The 21774-nt window shown below is 49.2% G+C and overlaps 2 protein-coding genes across 4 annotated transcripts in view; one reads left to right on the top strand and one right to left on the bottom strand.

The window, feature by feature from the left end:
- The window catches only part of DNAH17 (dynein axonemal heavy chain 17), a 101039-nt gene that overhangs the window by 14439 nt on the left and 64826 nt on the right, over positions 1-21774 (bottom strand). For all 3 annotated transcript variants that reach the window (XM_075014432.1, XM_075014430.1, XM_075014431.1), the window contains 14 exons: positions 20884-21091; positions 20466-20581; positions 19406-19598; positions 18059-18294; positions 16756-16878; positions 15751-15955; positions 13179-13343; positions 12840-12980; positions 12528-12698; positions 7586-7708; positions 6227-6420; positions 5146-5294; positions 4868-4995; positions 3102-3329 (listed from right to left, as the gene is read on the bottom strand). In XM_075014432.1, coding sequence (XP_074870533.1) covers positions 3102-3329; positions 4868-4995; positions 5146-5294; positions 6227-6420; positions 7586-7708; positions 12528-12698; positions 12840-12980; positions 13179-13343; positions 15751-15955; positions 16756-16878; positions 18059-18294; positions 19406-19598; positions 20466-20581; positions 20884-21091 — 2380 coding nt within the window. The remainder of the gene's footprint in view (positions 1-3101; positions 3330-4867; positions 4996-5145; positions 5295-6226; positions 6421-7585; positions 7709-12527; positions 12699-12839; positions 12981-13178; positions 13344-15750; positions 15956-16755; positions 16879-18058; positions 18295-19405; positions 19599-20465; positions 20582-20883; positions 21092-21774) is intronic.
- Positions 1-21774, top strand: part of PGS1 (phosphatidylglycerophosphate synthase 1) — a 133284-nt gene that overhangs the window by 55557 nt on the left and 55953 nt on the right. The window lies entirely within an intron of this gene.

Here is a 21774-nt window from a genome sequence, read left to right as displayed (position 1 = left end):
CAGAGCCTATGGGCTCCTGCTCCGCACCAGCTTCAACGGACATGCATCCTGCCCTTCAACAGTGCGCGCCGGAACCTCGGACTTGAGCCTGTCCCACTTGGACTTAGGCGAGCGATGCCTCTCGTGCCTCCTCCTCTTCATCGGCACCAGAGATTGACTCCTATGGCGTCGAGAAGGCAATGGTGCCTGCACCTGCTCTCAGTGCCGGGAGTCCTTAGGCGGCACCATTGTCGATGGTGCTAGTGCACTTTGGACCAAGGAGGCTCCACCCTCCGCTCCTGCTGGAGACTCTTGAGGCTTAAGAGCCACCTCCATTAAAGACTTTAAGGTGTTGGGCCTTATCTTTCAAAGTTCTGGGCTTAAAGGTCTTACAAAAATTGGACAGCGATCACACAAGTGTCCTTCCCCCAAGCAAGTCAAACAGGCTGAATGGGGGTCATTTTTGGGGATATGTTTGCCGCATTTTGAGCAAGTCTTAAAGCCTGGGGAGCCAGGCATTCCCCAGCACCAAAAGCCCCAGCTCGGCTATTAGTTAAAACACTAAGATTAATTTTCAAGTACCAGAAATATTTACACTTCTTCAAGAACCGTTTACGCTACAATAGGCTACTAGCTAAAGAACTGAGCAGGGAAAGCAAGAGCTCCAACGACCAACCGACCGGCGGTGCGGCGAGAAGGAACTGAGCAGGGAGGGTTGAGTGGAGCATATCTTGGTCACCGTATTGGCGCCACTCCAGGGAGCACTACACCGACCCTATGGCTACTGACTCGGGCGAAAAGCTTCCGGCGACTGGCCGTGCACCTGCGCTCACCCAGCTCGGAACGGATACGCGCAATCGCTCTAAGAGGAGCCATAATTGCTAGTGCAGCTGCTGCTCACATGGGTCAGCTCTGGTGTTTCAGAAGCAGGCAGTGCAGGCATATTTTGATCCCGGTTCTTCCTCCAGCTAGATTTTCTGTATTGACTCTGAAGTCACCTGGCATACCTATGCACCCCAGGGTGCCCACCATGCTTAATCAGTGCTGTGTCCATCTTTTATACCAGGCCCAACAATGCTTGGATGTAGCGAAAAAGTGTAAGTATAAACCCTTCCATGTTTGCTTCTAAACAACTCTCAGCTACCTAATTATTCCTCAGCTCTCCTCACCTGTACCCAGCTTGTACTGTATCATCCAGTACAGCACGAGCTCCAGATCTGAAGAAGTAGGTCTGCCCCAGGAAAGTTCATCACCTAATACATTATTTTGTTTGGCTTTAAAGTGCTACCTGGCTGCTTTTTGGTTTTGTTAGGATACAGACTAGCCCAGCCACCTCTCTGTTACTACGTATCATCCAGCGTAAAACCAACTGAAATCATCTCAGAGGGGTAGACTTGTTCGTCTGTAGCTTCACAAATAAGAATAGTCCTGTAGCACCTTAAAGACAAACACATTTATGAGCTTTTGTGAGCAAGACCCACTTCTTCAGACTACTGGAGTAGACTATTAGAATCCAGGTTTGCAGCACTCCAGTAAGTGAACACATGAAAAACCCAAAACACACTCAACAAGAAGTCCTGTGCTCTATTAATATTTATTTTGGAGACCTCCTCTGTGGTGACGGGCCCTCCCCTGCACTTAGTGTGTGTCTGAGGCACTTATACAGTAGGAGTGTTTAAAAAGTTTCACACATTGGAAAGATTCTACAGTAAACCCTCGAGGTATGGGGGGTTGCGCTTCTGCAACCCCCGCATAACTCAAATTTTTGTGCAATTTGAGGGGAGACAGGAACCTGGTTCCTGGTTCCCCTGGGCTTGCAGGAGCCGGGAAGCTGGTCAGTTTCCTGGCTCCCGGAGTGGCAGGGAGCCTGGAACCAGGGGGCAGTCTGGCTCCCATTTCCCATCTGCTTGCACAGCAGGGAAAGTGAGCAAGGCAGCAGCAGCCTTGGTCAGTTTCCTGGCTCCAGCCAGTGGAGGGAAGTTGGGAACCAGTAGGCACCTGGCTTCCAGCTCCCCTCCACTCCTTGGAGCCAGGAAACTAACTAGGGCTACTGCCCTGCTCGGTTTCTCAGCTCTGCAAGTGGAGGGGAGCCAATAGCCAAGCTGCTTCCTGGTTCCCAGCTCGCCGTCATTCTGGAGACCGGGAAACTGCACCTGTCAGGGCGACGAGTCAGGCTGCTGCCCCGACAGGAGCGGGTCTCCTGCTCCTGTTAGTGGTGTCAGTCGCGTTAATCTGAGACACACGCAACTGGATTGCTCATATCTCAAGTGTTTACTGTACCAGTTTTGGAGTGGGTCTGTGGAACTGGTGGTGGAACTTTCAAAGGGTACATATCAGAGCATGCTGGGATTTTCTTGATTTATCGGCAGAGAATGACTGGCTGTGGCAGACTAAGTCTAATTTACATTAGCCTATAAATAGAAACTTGCAGCCAATCAACGCACACAGCTGCAGTAGAGTGTTTCTTTAATCAAACACCCTTGGCATGCCCTCACCTCTAAGCATCCCCATCACTGGCAGTTTGACATTTAATTTGTGTTTTTTGCTGCTGAGCAGGCCAGTAAGGAGCACAGCTTTGCTCTGTCTCTGGCAATGAGCTCACCTCATGGGAGCATTGATGGGAGCATCTGAAAATCACAAGGGGACTTTTTCTATTAGAATGCAGAAAACATACAATCATCTTTGAAAAAGCCCTGGAAGTAATGCCAATGTGGCAAAGATGTCTTTAGAAAGGGCACCATTGTGAACTACTGTATGGAAGAGAACAGAGCTAACAGAAATGATAAGAAGTCCTGTGGCACCTTATAGACTAACAGATATGTTGGAGCTTAAGCTTTCATGGACAAAGACCCGCTTTGTCAGATGCATGAGTTGGGGGGTGGTGGTGGTAAGAGCTAAGAGAGGCGCCCATCTAGATAATTTAAAGGTAAAACTATGAATCTAAATTCTCAATAAACCCATTTCCTAGGCAGGCTGCATTCACGTTCCTGGGGAGGGAGAAAAGGCAAAGAAGAGAGAGGCCTTACAACTGCTAATCAAGAGCTGCAACTGCAGCAAAAAGTAAAAATAGCAACAAAACTAACAACCAGCTTAAAAACAAATCAGTCCTGTCATCTGACTACCTGAGTAAAGAGGTCCAGGGCCTTGTGCAAGTTGGCATACATGCCAGTTGGTGGCTCATTGGTAATTTTGATGGCATTTTCCAAGAGTCCTTGAGGAATAATATGAGCTTCTGGAGTGGCGGCAGGTTCAGCACTCATAAACACCCTGTAATCCGTGTGGCTGCCAGTGCTGTATCTCTCCACCTTCTTGTCCAGCGTGCTCAGCCACTTTGCAACTAGGTGGATATTCTGCAACAGACACAATTTGGCCTGACTTCGTGTGCCCAAATTTTAGCCTGTAAAGCTGTCCCTCCCCACGCTAGGTGGGATGTGCTGCCTTTTGTTGATGTTTCATTGGCCTGTGATCCACTGGCAAGGCCCCATGCTCCTCTGGTGATGCAGGTCAGTGGAAGCTGCCCTGTGAACTCTGGAGTCAGGCTCCTCTGATTTGTACCCAGCATCGAGTGTTAACATTGGCATGGGTAGGCTGGAAGGCCAGGAGAGACCATTAGCAGTATCCAGTCTGTCCTCCCTCTGAACACAGGCCACACCCACTGGGTAATGCAGGGCAGCAGCTCTCCACCTTTCCAGACTGCTGGGCCCCTTTCAGCAGGCTGATTTGTCTTGCATACCCCAAGAGACTTACCTTACTTAAAACCTACATGCTTACAAAAAAGACAAGAGCCACAGCATACTGCTACTGACAAATCGCTTATTTCCTCTTTCCACTGTTCAGTTATAAAATAAATCAACCTGAATATAAATATTGAACCTACCTTTCAGGGTACAGTCCATAGAGCAATATACCAGGCCATTGTCCGTAGGACATTTAGTTTGTACAGACTTTGCTTGTGTTTTTTATGTAGCCTCTTGTAAAATAAGGCAGATGCCCAGATGAGTAGAATACTTGTGCATTCCCCAGGGACACACTCACCCCAGGCTGAGAACCACTGATTTAGAACACCTCTTAGAAAGACATCACAACTTGGTTTAAAGCTTCCCAAGTGATGGTGCTGTCACCAGTGTTCTTCAGTGAAACATTAGGATTCCTTTCCTGAATGTTCTACAGTACATGCTTGGCCCAGCACAGTTCTGCTGTGTCAGCTGGATGCCTAGCCGTTCCCAGGCCCTGCACGCATTGCTCGCCTTCACTGTAGTTGCAGCTTCTGTGACCCATGGCAGTTACAGATCAGAGGCAGCAAACAGTGACGTGGTCCAGGATTGAGGCCAGACAGGGAGCTGGGTGACATGACAGCTAATGACATTCCATACACACCAGTGCAAGGAGTGTGTTTAGGTCACCTCGAGAGGTGTGGGAGGAGTGTTGAACACCACATGCACTGTGTAGAACACTTTCAACTGGCATTGAGCAGTTCGGACTGTCTAACGAGCTGCTCCATATACCAGTAGATTATTTTCTAAGCCAGGGGTTCTCAAGCTGGGGTCAGGATCCCATCTGAGTGGGGTCGCCACGGCTGGCTTAGACATGTTGGGCATCGGGGCCAAAGCTTGGGCCTCACCGTAGGAGGACTTCAGGCCTGGGCGCAGAGGCTCAGGTTACTGCCTGGGGCTAAAGGATAGACCTGGGCTGTGGGGCTCAGGCTTTCCCTTTGCCCCCCTCCTCACACACCCATAGTGGGCTTAGGCTTCGGACCCCACTCCTTGGGTTCTGTAGAAAGCCTTGTTGTCAGAAGAGAGTCACAGTTTGGGAGGTTTGAGAAATCTTGCACTAAGCAACAAAGGTATAACAGAAAACAAACAGCACGATGCAATGATGCTTCACTTACCTGAAGAATGACCCAGTGGCCTTGAATAGCAGCCACATCCAGAGCATTTTCTGCCACAGTTTCTTGCCCTTGCCCTAGGGACACATTATGGATTTTGCCATTGTCGATAGTAAAGCCTAGCTTTTGTCCTGAGTGAAAAAACCCACAGGAATATATTACAATTTAAAAAAAAATCTGAACATTGGATTACTGTCTACCCATCTGCTCTTGACTGATAGCATCTTCCAGCACTGCCATGCTATAGGCCCTGCTTTTAGTGAGGAGAAAGATTGGCTTACCCAGCGCCTCTACGTCCTTGAGGGGGTCAACCCCTGGAGAGAGGATAAAGAATATTGCCGTGGACGGGCTGCTCTCTTCATATGACTTAGAAAATTCAACACTTCTGCCTTCTACAAACTTACTTCCCATCTTCTCTTCCACAAAGTTTCTGTGAAAAAGGTACTAAATCAGTTCAAGACATAGCTGATTTACTACAAATAATGTACGGGGTGAGGCCATGTGTTGATATAGTTTGCCTGGACGTCAGATCAGAAAATAAGTTTTAAGTACTGTATAAAAATTGAAAATGTTTCTGCAAAGGCTCAGTAGGTGTTGAGGGCAGCTACAAACCAGAGTAATGTACACAAATGTAAGCTGAGCAATGGAATCACAGACGAGCTGCTAACAGAAACACTGGATGAGGTGCCTTGTCTGGAGTTCTTCAAAGGAGAGTACCTGGAAACTGCAGCTCACCCAGGCTGGAGTGCCACCCCCCCCCCCCAAAAGCAGCATTTTGCAGCCCTTCAGTGTTGGGGTATGTGGCTCTTTTATAGCCTTGGTGCCACATGTCCAGGGCCACTAGAGGGTGATGGTGTGAACCACTGCCTGAAGCTGGGCTCACTGGGCATGTCCCATGAGGAGATGTGGAAACATACTGGGGAGGCAGAAGAAACCAGAGCTGGTGCCAGATCCTGGGCAATTGCCCTCTTCCCCACCGTCCATGGCCCTGGAATGCTGGCTCTTCAGAAGGCATTAAAAACAAAACACCAGGGGGAAACTGAATTTCGTACAGGTACTGTCCTATTCCAACCTGAGTCCCTGGTCCCTGCCAGCTCTTTCAGCAGCTCAGCCAGCTCTTTGTGGACCTGCACTCCTGGGTGCCCCCCCACTTTACCTTCTCCTCTGTAGAACACCCCTTTAAAATGGCCCTTTGGAAGCATATTACCACACAACAGGCCACTTGCTGTTAGCTCTGTGTCTCAGCCCCCGTTACTGTACAGCTGCTCTCTGCAGCATGTCCCATTTCTAGTGCCTCTCCAGACTCACTCAGTGGAGGGCAACCACTAGGGCCCTGGGCCTGACAGGATCATGAGAAAGTACCTGACTGCGTAGGTCATTCTGTCTGGCCTCATGCACCTCATCATACACAGCTTCTGCAGAGCGGATTTATTCTTCCACTCCTTCGGGAACACCTCCTTCTCTGGAGCCTCCGACTCCACAAACTTTTTCCATCGCTTTGCCGAACCTTCGATATCACTGTCTAAATTCTTGAACTCATCCATTTCTGACAGGACCTTCATACAGAAGAGGGCCAGCTGCTTAATCATCATACTCAGCTACTCTTAACGGCCACTGACAGAGGGTAAGATGTGGTTAGCATTGGATTCCTGCCTGGGGAGAGTGGGGGTGCAGCTTGTGCAGCAGATGGTGATTTTGTGATACATCCAAAATATGCACAACTGTTTCACACTGTATGCTACCAACTATGCTGTGTAATTATGCCAGAAACAAAAGGCCCATTGAAGGGTCTGCTGGAATAATGGTGACCCAAGGTCACCTTCCCTCCAGCCGGAGACCATCTTTGGAGCCAGACTTAACAGTGGCATGTGTAGGCAGACGTGCCTAGAGCACAGAAGAGAGGTGTCTAGGCTGCAGCCAGGGCCCAGCAGTTGTGCTGGCCAGCCAGGAGGGCAGTGTAGGCACAGGAAAGGGAAGGATGACATTTGTGTGGAAAGTATTATTTTCAAACACTCATTGTCAGGATCAGTATTTAACAGTCATGCTCTCCCTCAGCAGCTGCATCTTACCCAGTGCACTGACTCTGGCCGGCCTTATGCGTTAGGAGCAAAACGCTGGCTCTCTGCAGCACGTGCCCAGTGAAGCCAACTGGAGGTCCCGGGGCGGAGCACGGGCGGACAGTGCATGGCTGTGGGTATCTGTGCCGCAGGTCTTAGTCAATCCCGTGAACCGCATTGATTTAGGGGCTGGTACTTTCACAAACAAGAGGAGCTTTAGCCACTGCTTGGTAACCCCTCAAAGCCTGGCTCTTAGCTTCGAAATGATACCAGTAGGGAACTGCCTTTCCAAGGGACACTGGATTACACAGCGCCACAGTGCTGACTGCTGCTCATGCCACCATCTGCTTGGCTGGTGACGCTGGTGATTAGCTGGTTGTTTGATTAGAAGGTTTAACCCATTGTTCCTTTTAGATAAATACTCCAATAATGTGACTGTTTCCCAGCAGCAGTTTTAAGAGCTACCCCCCACCCCCCCGCCCGTGTTTTAGTTTAACCTGTAATCTTCATCCTTAGGAAGCTTACTCTGTCTTGTTTCAGTCTGCTTGTCACTGGCCTCACAGTAGTGGGGCCTTGGCTTACTAACTTCCACGGTCTGGGGTCTGTTCTGTGTGGTGTTTATAACTGAAGAATTTATACAAAATGGTACATTCTTCAGACGCACCTTAATTCCACCCCACCCTTGAGAGAGTAAGAAATCCACAGGGGATGTCAGTCCAGCCTTGAATGGAAAGCGCAAAAGAAAGTCCAGTTCAACTGGGTTCACTTCTTTCTTCATTAACAAGACCTGATAAGAAAGCCGAGATTACAGGACTGTTAGGGGCCTTGCACGAAGTTACACAACCCACTTGCAAACAGCATGAGTTTGCGGTGCGTCACAAGCCAGGAAACTGGCCGTTCCAGGAATGGGGCAGACACATGGGCTCCCAGAGGAAGTGGTGTGGCCTCCTCGTGCTCTGCGATTGCAGCTGTTTGGGGCAGGGCCATAGCTGTGGCATGAGCCACACACAGTGGGGCAGGGCCCTGACTAGCCTTTGTAAATGGGAACACGACGGCAGCAGCATGGCTGGCTCCCCTCCAAGACAAGCCCCCAGGAACCACAAAAGGGTTCATGCTGCAGGGAGAAACCCTGTGGCTTTGTCTCCCCCACCTTCAATTTAATCCTCACTCACAGACTGGGCTGTTGCCTTGTGTTCTGCAGCACCTGGATGCTGCCCCTTCCCACTTGTGGTGTGCAGTCCTGCCAGTGCTGACTGCAGGACTCAGCCCTCGCTCCACTGACTAGCCCTCTGGAAAGCACTGGGATGACTCCCCTGTTGAGCACTCCCTTGGGGTGAAACCCTGGCCCCACTGGTGTCAGAGGCATTTTGCCATTCTCATCAGTAGGACCTTGTGATAGGACGGGGTTTCTGGGCACAGCTAGAGAAATCAACCCAGGGGCTCTTTGCTTAAAACCAGGCCATTTGCAGCCCCAGGCTGGGATTTCCTTCTCACTAAGGCAAATCCAATCAGCCACAAAAGCACCTCTGCCACCCCCACTGGCCAGCCAGAAGCCACACAAGCAAACCCACAGACTTCCCAGATGCTATACCCCCCCCAGACCAACAACCCCCAAATTAAGGTGAGAGGCTCTTAAGCCTTTTTCACCTAACACCACACAGCTTCTTCTGTTCCCCAAAAAGTCCAGACCCTGGTCAACATATAGTTGGATCTTACCCAAAACAACATGCTCACCAACTCTTTAGAGTTAACTATCTAAAGATTTATTAACAAAAAGAAAGAACAGGGTTAGGGAGAAGAATTGTTAAAGCGATATTTTACGTACATCAATATCAGTTACTGATGCAGCCAGCGGTGTTATTTGCTGATTCTTGAAAGTCTCTGAAAGTTTCTCTCAGGTTACATAGACTCAGTTATCAAAGCATTGTAGATCCAGCCCGCTAGGGTCCACACATTGGCACATGGACCCTTGGAGCCCAACAGACAAAGGATCCAAGATGGATTTATTATTGACCTGGATGAGGGACTGGATTGCACCCTCAGCAAATTTGTGGATGACACTAAGTTAGGGGGAGAGGTAGAGACGTTGGAGGGTAGAGATAGGATCCACAGTGACCTGGATAAACTGGAGCATTGGGCCAAAAGAAATCTGATGCAGTTCAATAAGGAGAAGTGTAGAGTCCTGTACTTGGGACAGAAGAATCCCAAACATTGTTATAGGCCGGGGACCGACTGGCTAAGAAGCAGTACAGCGGAAAGGGACCTAGGGGTTATGGTGGATGAAAGGCTGGATATGGGTAAACAGAGTGCCCATGTAAACAAGGCTTAATGGCATATTCGGGTGCATTAGGAGGAGCATTTCGAGTGGATCTAAAAAGCTTGTTGTTCCCCTCTATTCAGCACTGGTGAAGCCACATCTGGAATATTGTGTCCAGTTTTGGGCCCCCCTCAGGATAAAAATGATGAGGATTTGCTGGAGCAGGTTCAGCGGAGGGCAACAAAAATGATTAAGGGGCTGGAGCACAAGACCTATGAGGAGAAGCAGAGGGATTTGGGCTTATTTAGTTTACAGAAGAGAAGACGTAGAGGTGATTTAATAGCAGCCTTCAACTTCCTGAAGGGGGGCTCTAAAGAGGAGGGTGAGAAACTGTTCTCAGTGGTGTCAGATGGCAGAACAAGGAGCAATGGTTTGAAGTTGGAGAGGTGTAGGTTAGATATTAGGAAAAACTATTTCACCAAGCGGGTGGTGAAGCATTGGAATGCGTTGCCTAGAGAGATGGTGGATTCTCCATCCCTCGAGGTTTTTAAGTCCCGGCTTGACAAGGTCCTGGCTGGGATGACTTAGTGGGGGTTGATCCTGCTTGAAGCAGCAGGGCTGGATGAGATGACCTTCTGAGGTTGCTTCCAGCCCCATTATTCTATGATGCAGCTAAGTCCACACAATTGGTCTTGTCTCGTGTTTGGGGACCAAGTCGCTTCTTCTTTCCATAGTCCCCTGAGGGTCTGTCCCCATCTGACTCAGGTGGGCTATTGTGGCAAACTACTATTGGATGAATCCCAGGACACAGTCTCAAATTTCTGAAATGGACCTGTGCCTTTGTTTTAGCCAAGGTCAGTTGACTATTGAACTGCATCCCTTTGACAAGTCCCAAGCATCTGGGAGGTGGATTTGACATCTGAGCACTTGTTTAAAGGCCATTCATCCTGGCTGGGGCTGAATTCACACCTCCTATTGCGAAGCTGAGCACTGAAACATTTTCTAATACAGCTACATAGCTAACACCTATAACTTTATCTACACACATGATACAGACACATAAATAGCACACACACATTCAGGGCATTATCAGCTTTCATTAGACACCTCACACAACCTCCCCCAGCACAATATTTGGGGCCAACAGCCCACTGGGCATTAAAATGGCTTCCAGACGCAATATAAAAATCTGGTCACGTGATCCCCACAGTATCAGCAGCTTTGCTAAAGTCAAGGTGTATCACATCCACTGACTTCCCCATGTCCACAGAGTCAGTTACTGCATCACAGAAGCTAATCAGATTGGTCAGACACGACTGTCCCTTGGGGAAGCCATGCTGACTACTCTTGATCACTTTCCCCTCTTCCAAGTCCTCCAAAAGGGATTCCTTGAGGATCTCCTCCATGATTTTTACAGGGACTGAGGTGAGGCTGACTGGTCTGTAGTTTCCTGGATTGTCCTTTCCTTTTTTAAAGATTTGCCTTTTTTCAATCATCTGAGATCTCTCATGATCTCCATGAGTTTTCAAAGACAATGGACAAAGGGTCTGCAATGACATCCGCCAATTCCCTCAGTACCCTTGGGGGCATTACATCTGGACAAATGGATTTGTGTACCTCTAACTTTTCTAAATAGCTCAACCTGTTCCTTCCCCAACAAGGGCTGCCCCCTCCTTCCCACACTGCACTGCCTAGTGCTGCAGTCTGGCAACTGATCTTATCCGTGCAGACTGTGGCAAAAAAAGCATTGAGTACTTCATCTGTTACTAGATTGCCTCCCTCATCCAGTAACAGCCCCACCCCCACTCTGATCACCCTCCTATTGTTAACATGTCTGTGGAAACCCTTCTTGTTACCCTTCACATTCCTTGCTGGCTGCAGTTCCAATTGTGCTTTCACTTTCCTGATTACTCCCCGGCATTCTCCAGACGTATACTTATACTCCTCCTCAGTCATCTGTCCAAGTTTCCACTTCTTATACGCATTCTTTTTAAGCTCGAGTTTGTCAAAGATTTCCCTGTTAAGCCAAGCTGGTTGCCTACCATATTTGTATCAGAGAGGTAGCCGAGTTAGTCCGTATCTTCAAAAACAAGAAGTTGTCCTGGGACACCTTTAGACTAACAGATATATTGGAGCATAAGCTTTTGTGGGCAAAGATCGTATTCGTCAGAACGTATTTGCTTTTCTTACTGCGCACTTGAACATTGGGCTGCATCCCAATGATAAGTCCCCAGCATCTGGGATGTGGATTCAACACCTGAGCACTTGTTTATATTCCATTCATCCTGGCTGGGGCTGATTTCACATCTCCTGTTGTGAAGCTTAGCGCTCAAACATTTTCTATCACAGCTACACAGTTAAAATCTGTATCTTTACCTATATACATGATACAGACACAATAAATAGCATACGTAGCTTCAAGGCATCATCAGCTTTCATTAGATACCTCACACGACCCCCCAAGCTCAATATTTGGAACCAAAAAAATAGATACGCTTGGCATTAAAATTGCTTCCAAACCCAATATAAAAATCCGGCCACGTGACATCCCTAAATGCCACACCAGGGCCTGATGCAGGTGTGATTCTGTGCTAAGCAAGTGGCTCAGGCAAAGCAGCCCTGTCTGCTCTCATCAAGCTTCAGCAGAGCTGAGCCCCTGCGGACAAAGCATTTGAGCACAGTCTCGGACATCCAAGTGGATACATGCCTTTGGGCCTGATCCAAAATGCACTGAAGTCTGGGGAATCTCCCATTGACTTCAGTGGCTTTGGCTCAGTCTTTAGGACATAAATTCGTTGGGGGACAGCATGAGTGGCTGGGCCATGACTGCAAAGAGGGTGCATTGCCACACCAGCTGGAGCTTGTTATTAAGGCTGTAATTTGGGCATGAAGCTCACAGTATTCCTGGCAATTGGAATGTTAATACATTCCAAGGCCTTTGCAATGATAGCTCCCATGGGCCTGGCTCTTTGCTCTGGAAGGGCCACGTGGCCAGAGTGCCAAGGGAGTTTGGTATCTTCACCCTTCCGTCGCTGGAGATGGAGGGATGTGATTGGTGTTGTGACGAAGCACATCCCAGGGTCGCAACCCCTGCAGTGAGGAGCTGGGCCCAGCCCTGTGAGACAACAACTGTCAGTCCAGGACAACAGTCCAAAACCACTCCCCAAAGGTCAGGACACGGCTTTGACTTTGAGCTTTTACATGGTAAAATCACAGCCTTACTTAATAACAATGTGGGGGGAGGGGACACAATCTTTGACTGAGAAATAAGAGCCCACCATATGTTCTACATCCGAAAAGCTCTTAGCTACCAATTGTAACTGGAGTCCAGCTTGTTTCTCCATATTACCTGAAAGGCAACTTGGGCCATGAAGATGAGCTTGTCTCTCTCAAAAAGCCCCCGTGCAGTGTACACGAAGACTGAGTATGTGATCTCATCTGTTAGGTTTATCACTCGCTGCTTCACGTCTTCAGCTGGAAGAGTTCTCTGGATGGCCTTCTCGAAGACCACGTTGAACGCCTAGCCAGAAGGGGTGACAGATGGTTGACCCGACTGCTGTTTTCAATAAATCATTCAAAATTATAGTCACAATGACCATTGTGAATTCTTTGAAAACCTGTTCTGTTACATATAACTATCTGCCCCATAGGTGTTAGTTACCTTTAATGAGAACTGGTAGATGGGGTCAATTTTGTTGAGGTCATTCAGTATAAAGTACAACAAAGATGCCCTCTCTGCAGCTGGCCTGTAGTTCTCTCGAGCTTCATTAATTTTAATTTCTGTAATTTTTGCTTCTCTCACCTTAAAAACAAACAAATTTACTAAAGCTCTTTTTCACGTCCTGGAACACAGCATGTCTTCTCAGCCTCACCCCTGCTTTGACACCAAAGGGTTCATTATGAAGGAAGGAACCCACCACTTGGACACCAAGTTCATTTTCTAAAAGAAACTGCTAGTGCCACAGTACAACCTACTGGAGCTTTGGGGTAGCTTACTCACTTTTTCCTCAATTTCCATGGCCGTTCGCTTGGTTGTCTCTAGATTCTCCACCAATGCAGTATCTCCCAGGAAATTTCCCGATGCTGCTGAGAGTCGGGCAAGCAAAGAATCCTCCAGCTCTTTCAAGAAAATCTTAAATTCATTTTGACTTTTTGTGAGATTTGCCTACAGCATCAAGGTACAATTGAGGAAAATGCATCAGTGAGGGGTTTACAACTAAAGCTTTCATAGCAGCCATTTGGAGTGATTTTAAACTAGGGACCCATTGACAGACACTATATCAGACAGACATTGACGTAATGACAGACACCTGCCAACTAACAGCTTCTCTTGCTAGTTTTATGTTTTCACACATCAGTTTGGTTTAAATGTAATTATGAGCTGTAAAAATGACTCAATGGATTCTAAGTTCACAATTTTGTTGTAGTCATATTGGTCTTAGGGTAGGAAAAGGTAAAAGATACTACCTCAGCTACTGTTTCTCTTGGAAGGTACTCGACACTTCTGCTTAGAGTACATGAGCTGGGTCTGCTAATCATACCATCGCATGCAAAAAGTGCTGAAAGGGGTGGGGCAGGTCTTTTGTCACAACATTCTGACACCTCCTAATCTTCAGAGAGAAGCAGACAGGGTGATGGAACTCCTGTTCCATTCAGGGGGGGTGGTGACCCAGAGTGATGTAGTCAATTCAACGCTTGGAAATAAAAATGACTGTACCCTGCCATCCAGTGTGGCTTGCTGAGGTTGAATGGACATGATGCTGCTTCCTTTTTTCAAAGGGGCATAATATACCTAGATTTCCAGAAAGCCTTTGACACGGTCCCACACCAAAGGCTTTTATGTAAATTAGGCGGTCATGGGATAGGAGGAAAGCTCCTTTCATGGATCGGGAATTGGTTAAAAGACAGAAAACAAAGGGTTGGAATAAATGGTAAATTTTCACAATGGAGGGGGGTAACTAGTGGTGTTCCCCAGGGGTCAGTCCTGGGACCGATCCTGTTCAACTTGTTCATCAATGATCTAGAAAATGAGGTAAGCAGTGAGGTGGCAAAGTTTGCAGATGACACCAAGTTGTTCAGGACAGTCAAAACCAAAAGGGATTGTGAAGAACTACAAAAAGATCTCAGCAAACTGAGTGATTGGGCAGCAAAATGGCAAATGAAATTTAATGTGGGTAAGTGTAAGGTAATGCACATTGGAAAAAATAACCCAAATTACACGTACAACATGATGGGGTCAAATTTAGCTACGACAGATCAGGAAAGGAATCTTGGAGTTATAGTGGATAGTTCTCTGAAGACATCCACGCAGTGTGCAGCGGCCATTAGTAAAGCAAATAGGATGTTAGGAATTATTAAAAAAGGGATAGATAATAAGACAAAAGATATCATACTTCCCCTCTATAAAACTATGGTACGCCCACATCTGGAGTACTGCGTGCAGATGTGGTCTCCTCACCTCAAAAAAGATATATTGGCATTAGAAAAGGTTCAGAAAAGGGCGACTAAGATGATTAGGGGTTTGGAACGGGTCCCATATGGGGAGAGGCTAGAGAGACTGGGACTTTTCAGTCTGGAAAAGAGGCGATTGAGGGGCGATATGATAGAGGTATATAAAATCATGAATGGTGTGGAGAAAGTGAATATAGAAAAATTATTTACCTTTTCCCATAATACAAGAACTAGGGGACACCAAATGAAATTGATGGGTAGTAGGTTCAAAACTAATAAAAGGAAATTTTTCTGCACACAGCGTACAGTCAACCTGTGGAACTCCTTGCCGGAGGAGGCTGTGAAGGCCAGGACTCTATTAGGGTTTAAAAAAGAGCTCGATAAATTTTTGCAGGTTAGGTCCATAAATGGCTATTAGCCAGGGGTAAAGTATGGTGCCCTAGCCTTCGGTACAAGGGCAGGAGATGGATGGCAGGAGATAAATCACTTGATCATTGTCTTCTGTTCTCCTTCTCTGGGGCACCTGGCATTGGCCACTGTCGGCAGACGGGGATACTGGGCTGGATGGACCTTTGGTCTGACCCAGTATGGCCGTTCTTATGTTATGTTCTTAAAGGGGCAGTATTATTAGATACAATTATTAGCATATCATGTGTTGGCTGTTGATCACTTGTACGTGTGATCCATAACAATACGTGCAACTTAGGGAGCAAATATATCAGAATGTTATCACTTCTGTTGGCACTGTAGATTTTCTGCAGAAAGTACCCAGCAGAGATGTCAGTAAGGCCTAATTATGGCCAGTCAGGTTGCTGTAAACAAATGTAGGTCTGGCTGAAATACCAGATGTGTTGGTAGGTAAAGCTACAGCTGGCACTACCCCCTTTCTGTTCTACCACAAAGTCACAGAACTGGGAGGGACCCCGAGAGGTCATCTGGTCCAGTCCCCTGCACTCAGGACAGAGCTGGACCGCCTTTGACAGGGGTGTCCAACCTTGTGTTAAAGATCTCCAGTGATGGAGCTTTCACAACCTCCCAAGGCAATTTATTCCAGTGCTTCACACCCTGCCAGTAAGGAAGCTTTTTCCATGCTCTCTTCTCTTCAGTAATAGCATTGATACCTTCAGTTGCTCTAGATCTGGCCTCTCCTTTGCAACCACTGCCGCCAATAGCTGATCTTCCAGTCCATCTCTGGTTACCAGGAAGTTAATTAAAGTGCACTGAGCCTGCATCTCAGGCTTGTAATGGGGGTTAAAGTATTTGGTGTGCAGAATCAGATGGAAGTCTGGATGGTATTCCACTTCTTTATCCCCGATCTTTATATACCTGTTTAGTTAATTCAATAAGTGACTCTGGGTAAGTGCTGATTGATTGGCACTAAAGAAACCAACACAGACACAACCCTCCTACCAATGCCCTAACTCCTGGTTAGGAGAGCTCCCAGCTCCTCGGGAGCACAACACACAGCTTTGCAGCACAGGATGGACTGGGATTGGAAACAGTTTCACGCCAACTCCCACTGGATTGCAGCTACTTCTGAGCATTTAGCTCCCTGGGATTCCTGTGCAGATGCCAGACCGACAGTCTCCATTCAGACACAGCAAAGAGGGCTGGAACAGGTAGGGGCAGGGGGTCTGACTGAGGCCAGTTTGGACCAGGTGCTAGGCTGTTCCTCTCAGTCAGTCACACAGCAGAAGGGAGCTGTCAGAGAGCTGGGAGGGCCCAGAGGCAGGCGGGGAGAAGGGACCCAGGAGGTCTGTCCTTGGGAGGAGAACACTGCTGAGCAGGTAGCTGCAGCCGCCATTGAGGGCAAAACAGAAGATGCTGTTTGTGTCTATTACACAGCCCAAGCACTGAGATGTGCTCTGCTCTACAGTCGCTCAGCAAATGTGACAGGGCAGGCTAGTGAAATCCCCTGTGGAAAGGGCTGTTAACACTGGGCAGAGTCACATCTCAGCCCAGCAGGGCCTGGTCCCAATCTCCAAGCAGACGTCAGAGGGTTGACAATTGCGCTGAGTGGAGGCTTTTCAAAGTGTCTGGCAAGGACCCAGCCAATGCTGCACCTTGGACAAGCATCATGGTCCCATCTAACCCAGGGAGTCATCCCAGGCGCACAAAACACTTACTTCCCCTTTTTGATGGTGTTTCTGCCGAGCAAAGGGTCCAGCACAGGCTCCACTGTCTCGCCGATGTTCTCAAGGAGCAGCGTGTGTCCCTCTGAAACAGCCTGCTCGATGATATCCAGATAGCTGCAGTGTGCCAGAGAGGAGCCTTAGCCACATGTGAGAGCATTGCTCCAAAAGCCCTAAGTGAGGGAGGAGGCACCAGGCAGCAGCCTTCAGCTGCTCTCATGCCACGGCAGTTTGCCACAATAACCCTGGAGCTTTACTGACCCCCCATGCTGACGGAGCTTGAGGGTCTGTTCAGGGGATGCCAGTCGCCCAGGCCCTTTCTGCACAACAGAGGATCCAAAAGGGACCCTCACTCACAGAATCAGGAGCCAACAAACCCTTCAGACCAAGGAGGACCTATTAGCATCAGCTGCACGGGGGTCTGCCCAAGGATTGAGCACCTCAGATGTGAGACGTGCCTTAGCTCTGGCCCCATAGGACACAAGCTCTGATCAGGGGACAGCCAGCCAGGCTCACAGCAGGGCAGGCTGCACACATTGGTGGCTGGTTTTCAGTCTCTCGCTATCCAAAGTTCTCCTTGCCCTCTGAGAACTTGGTCTCTTGACAGTCAGGCCAGTGGGCCAAATGCTGCCTCCCTCCTGCACGATGGGCATGCTCAGACCCCGGGACAGAGGGTTATCTTGGTTCTGGGGGGAATGGTGGAACACCAGACTGTGCACCCCCATGTATGCCATAGAGGTCTGGGCTGGGGAAGAGACGGGACTAGGCTCGCCATGAGGCTCTGCAGAGGACGTGGCATAAAGGACAGTACAGGTTGTACCTATCTTGTCCGGCACCCTTGGGACCTGATTGGTCCCAGACAAGAGGATTTGCTGTGCGAGGGGATGTCAGGCTGGCTGCCTGGAGGTGGGCCTCCACTCCTGCAGAGCTCCCTGCAGGGCTGCTGGACTCCCCCCATATCTGGCAGGGCTCTCAACCATGAGGCTGCTGGTGTCCCTGCCCTGGCTGGGGTCCCCACAGCTGCTCTCTAGTACAGCAACATCCTTTGCCCTGCCACAGGAGAGATGCTGCCAGATGAGAGAGAGCCCCAGTTTGGAGGGAGCTTGAATCTGTCCTTGGCACATAGAGCAAGCATGGAAGATTCTCCAGAATACCCCAGTCAGTGTCTTTGTGCACAAATACCGTCACAGGAGGGGCTCTGCTTGGTCGCCTCACTAGTGTGTGTCTTTCTCCAGGTTGAGTGCTGCCGAGGAGAAGTGATCAGACAGTTGTAAAGCACCAACATGCCCAAACGAACCTTCTCTGCCCCAGCCTGATGGCTTTCAGCTCTGCTCCATATTTGTTTTTAATCCACTTGACCCCTTGTAACTGGGCATCCACAATGAGAGGCCAGCGCTCTGTGTTGCACAGAATGGTGGCGTTCTCTGTAGACATGCGGTCGCTGGGCAGCCCCTGGTTATTCCACGTAGCGATATCCGCATCGTCAGTCAGAAGGCTCAGAGGGTCCAACCCTGGTGTGACAGGAATTGGTACCTGCAGCACAGAAGGTGTCTGTGACGCACCTGCGGCTTGCGGGGTGCACGTGAAGCTCTCCCTAGCCCAGGTGTGGGGGACCCTGCGACCGTGCTCTGGACCTGGACCATGTCTTGCCTGGGTCTGGCTCCTGAGGCTTGGGGCTCCCCTCCCCAGCATCCAGCCCATGGGCACTGCCTAGCCAGGGCAGGAAGTGGCTTTGCCACTGCTACCACTCCCGCAGCTGAGGCTTGCCCTGCCGCTCTGATTGGCTGGAATTCTACCCAATCAGAGCAGTGGGGGTAGTGCCTGCGCACAGGAGAAAAGCCTCTCTCCACCCTGCCATCATTGCACCAGTGGGCTGGGGGTTGCAGCAGTGCAACAAGGAGGTGAGCACTCCCCATCCCACGAACCCTGCACCCCCATCCCGCTTCTGCACCCTCCCTTCCACCCAAACCCCACCCTCAGCCTGCTTCTGTACCCTCCTTCCCTCTCATCCAGCCCCAAACATCCACCCCAGCCCACTCCGGCACCCTCCCTCCCACTCAGACCTCACACCTGCTCTCTGGCAGCCCCTTCCACTACACTGAATCCTGAATTCCCCTTTTTTGGTCCCACCCTGGGCCCCAGAAGAGTTAATCTGGCCTGGGGGAAGCCCTGAACCTCAGTCCCCCCGCTTCTCCATTTCCTGCCCGTGGTGCTGGAGCACGAGGGGAGACAGGTGTCTCAGTTGGGGGCCACATCAGTGAGTGGTTTGGTTTTTTGCTTCTCACTTTTATGCGGCCCCCAACTGATTTTTCTATGGGTCTGTGGCCCCGACCCAAAAAATGTCCCCCCATCAGCTGGCCTGTCACAAGCACCAGCTCAAACCACTCAGCACTAAATCAGTTAGCAATGAAAAGGTGTAAAAACATCACACAATGAGACCACTCTGAGATAAGGCAGCTCTGCCCCATTTCAGCTGGAGTCCAGGCATCCCCCACCATGCCGAGTCCATCAGAGGGTGCCAGGCCAAACCCCAACCATGTGAAGGGTGAACAAATGGCAGATAGCAGCCCCACATTCAGACTCATTATTTTCCCCAGCAGCATGAAATAAACGCCGGGGCTTTGTCCGCACTTGACTGATTTACCTTCAGCTCATTTAAGTATGGTATCCAGCACTTGTCCATCAGCTCAGTCCTGTATTTCTTAGTGAAATAGCCAACATAGGAAACAAAGGCTGAAATCAGCAGCACGTCTCCACACAGGGTCTTCTCCTGCTCTCGGAAGTTCTCCACGGACTCAGCCCAGCGCACGTTTTCTGATGCTAACCCTCCAACAAGCCTGCAGAGAAGGTTCAAGGGAGGTATGTGTATTACTGTGACTGAATTTTTATGTTTTGTGGTGCCACTGATGCTGCACAGATTCCGAGGTAGATACATGGCCCTGCCCTGCCCTGCCCTGCCTCCCAGGAGGGGAAATGTCAATAATCTCTGCATATTTGTCATTTCAAAATCTTCCTCTTGAGAGATGCAAAAAGCTGTGTGGGGCTGCTGCTCCCAGCTGCTGGAGAAAGGTTGGACAGCTGCTGTCTCCAGGGGGCTCAGGGGCTTACAGGCTTCCCAGTGAAAAGCCCCCTAAACATATTCACGAGTGGTGCACTGCCACTGTCAGAAGGCTGAGCAATTATGGCATAAGCAGGGAGAGTGGTCTCAAGCACTGGGGGATGCGCAGTGGCTGGAGAGCCGTACAAAGAAAGCTCGTGGTGACTGGAAACATTGACTATTATGTGGACAAACCATAGTCACATGAAAGCGATTGCTCCAGCTGCACGTTTCTGTCCAGTGACGGCTCCTAATGAAGCCACTGACCTCGTGGCCATGCCAGGAGTTTTCAGTGTGCTCATCTCTGGTTTTCAGACTATTCAAAGCAGTCACTAGAGTCTCTCCGGTCAGCTGGCACTGACAGCTGCTGCCAGCGTTCCCTGTGAGCTGAGCGTGTGAGGGGCTGCTCAGCAGAGATTCAGGTGCCACTCAAGTGATGAGCAGAGCGCCTGCAGCCAGCAGCATGTGTTGCTGTTGGTGGTGCACGTCCCCATGTGCTTTGGGCCACATAACAGAACGTATTCCTCCCAGGAATGGAAAACATTAGAGGGCCCCCTGCGTGCTGGGGAAGCGTGTTGTCAGCTGGGTGATGACAGAGGCACTGTACCTGTTTGCTAAGGTGATAACTCTGTTAGTAGCATCAGCCTCTTGCTGGCATTTGATTTTTTCAGCTGTTGCCTTTTCAAATTCTGCTGTTAGAGTTGCCAAGTTGGCATTTAGGTCCTGTAAAAAGAAGATGTTTGCAATCCACAATTAACCAGATATCCTGTGGGTGTCACACCATATGCGGAGGAGGGAGAAAGCTCTGCCTGTACTCCAGACTCCATGGTGTCTGGCACAAAGCAAGCCTCTCCTACCTTTGCAGACTTCTAGGAATGTGTCTGGCTTATCTTTGGTTTCATTCTCTGATCCACACTTTAACATTTATTACTAGTGATGGACATCACACAATTTAAACAGAGATATTGACTCAGGTAGCAAGTTTGTGGTTGGGTTATTTTGGAGTAGGAGTAACATGCACTTACTGCAATCTTATTTTTAATGCGGCTGAGTTTATCTTGTGCCTCTGCCAGTTCTGCATTAGCCTCCTCTAGTGCCTGCCTCTTGGGTGCGACATCACAGTACACTTCATAGAAGCGAACAATATTTAAACACCAGGAGCACAGACCTGCTGCAGCTGTTGACTTTGAGAGTATGAACTCAGGGTCAAAGGTTGGATCTGACTGATAGGGCCTGAAGAGAGAAATACAAATCAAGAGGGCATTACACCAGCTGATGCTGGCTACTCTGGGTTCTGAGACGGAGTTTCCTCTGGGGCCTTGGACAGGTCCCTCAAGTAGACACACTCTCAAAAGTGATCAAAGATTTAAAGTGTCTGGGGTACCCACCAAGGGCCTGCTGTTCCTAGGTGCAAATACCTTTGGCTCTGGTCCCAGAAACACCTCCTGACTGGTATGCAGTTGCAGTAGGGCTGATGGACAATTTTCCAGTAGAACAGTATTCACTCAGCAAAATCAAAACTTTCCGCAGGAACATGTTAATGGTGTCAAAACTTTGGGTGAAAACGAGGCAGGTGAGCAGGCTGCCTTGCAAGCCCACTTGTCCGGACTTGCCTGTTCCACCCCGCTCCGCCCCCAAGCTCTGCAGGCGGCGCACCTACTGGGTTATCTGGCCCTGTGGAAGCTTGCTCAGAAAGTTTAGAAAATTCTGCTTTGGTTCTCCCACAATGGAATGTTTTGCTTTATCTCACAGAGAATTGCATGGTGCCAAATTGTCTTTCCAATCAGCACTGACAGTTTTGGAGAAATCTGACTGTTTCTGCCCAACAAATTCTGGTTCTCACCCCGACTCCTCCCAACCTGCAGCTCCTGCCCCACCTTGTGTGTGACAGCAAAGGCTACGAAAAAGCGTCCCAA

Source organism: Carettochelys insculpta, chromosome 20 (genome assembly GCF_033958435.1).
Source record: "Carettochelys insculpta isolate YL-2023 chromosome 20, ASM3395843v1, whole genome shotgun sequence".
Lineage (NCBI taxonomy): Eukaryota > Metazoa > Chordata > Testudines > Carettochelyidae > Carettochelys > Carettochelys insculpta.
This window is presented reverse-complemented; position numbering and strand designations above follow the sequence as displayed.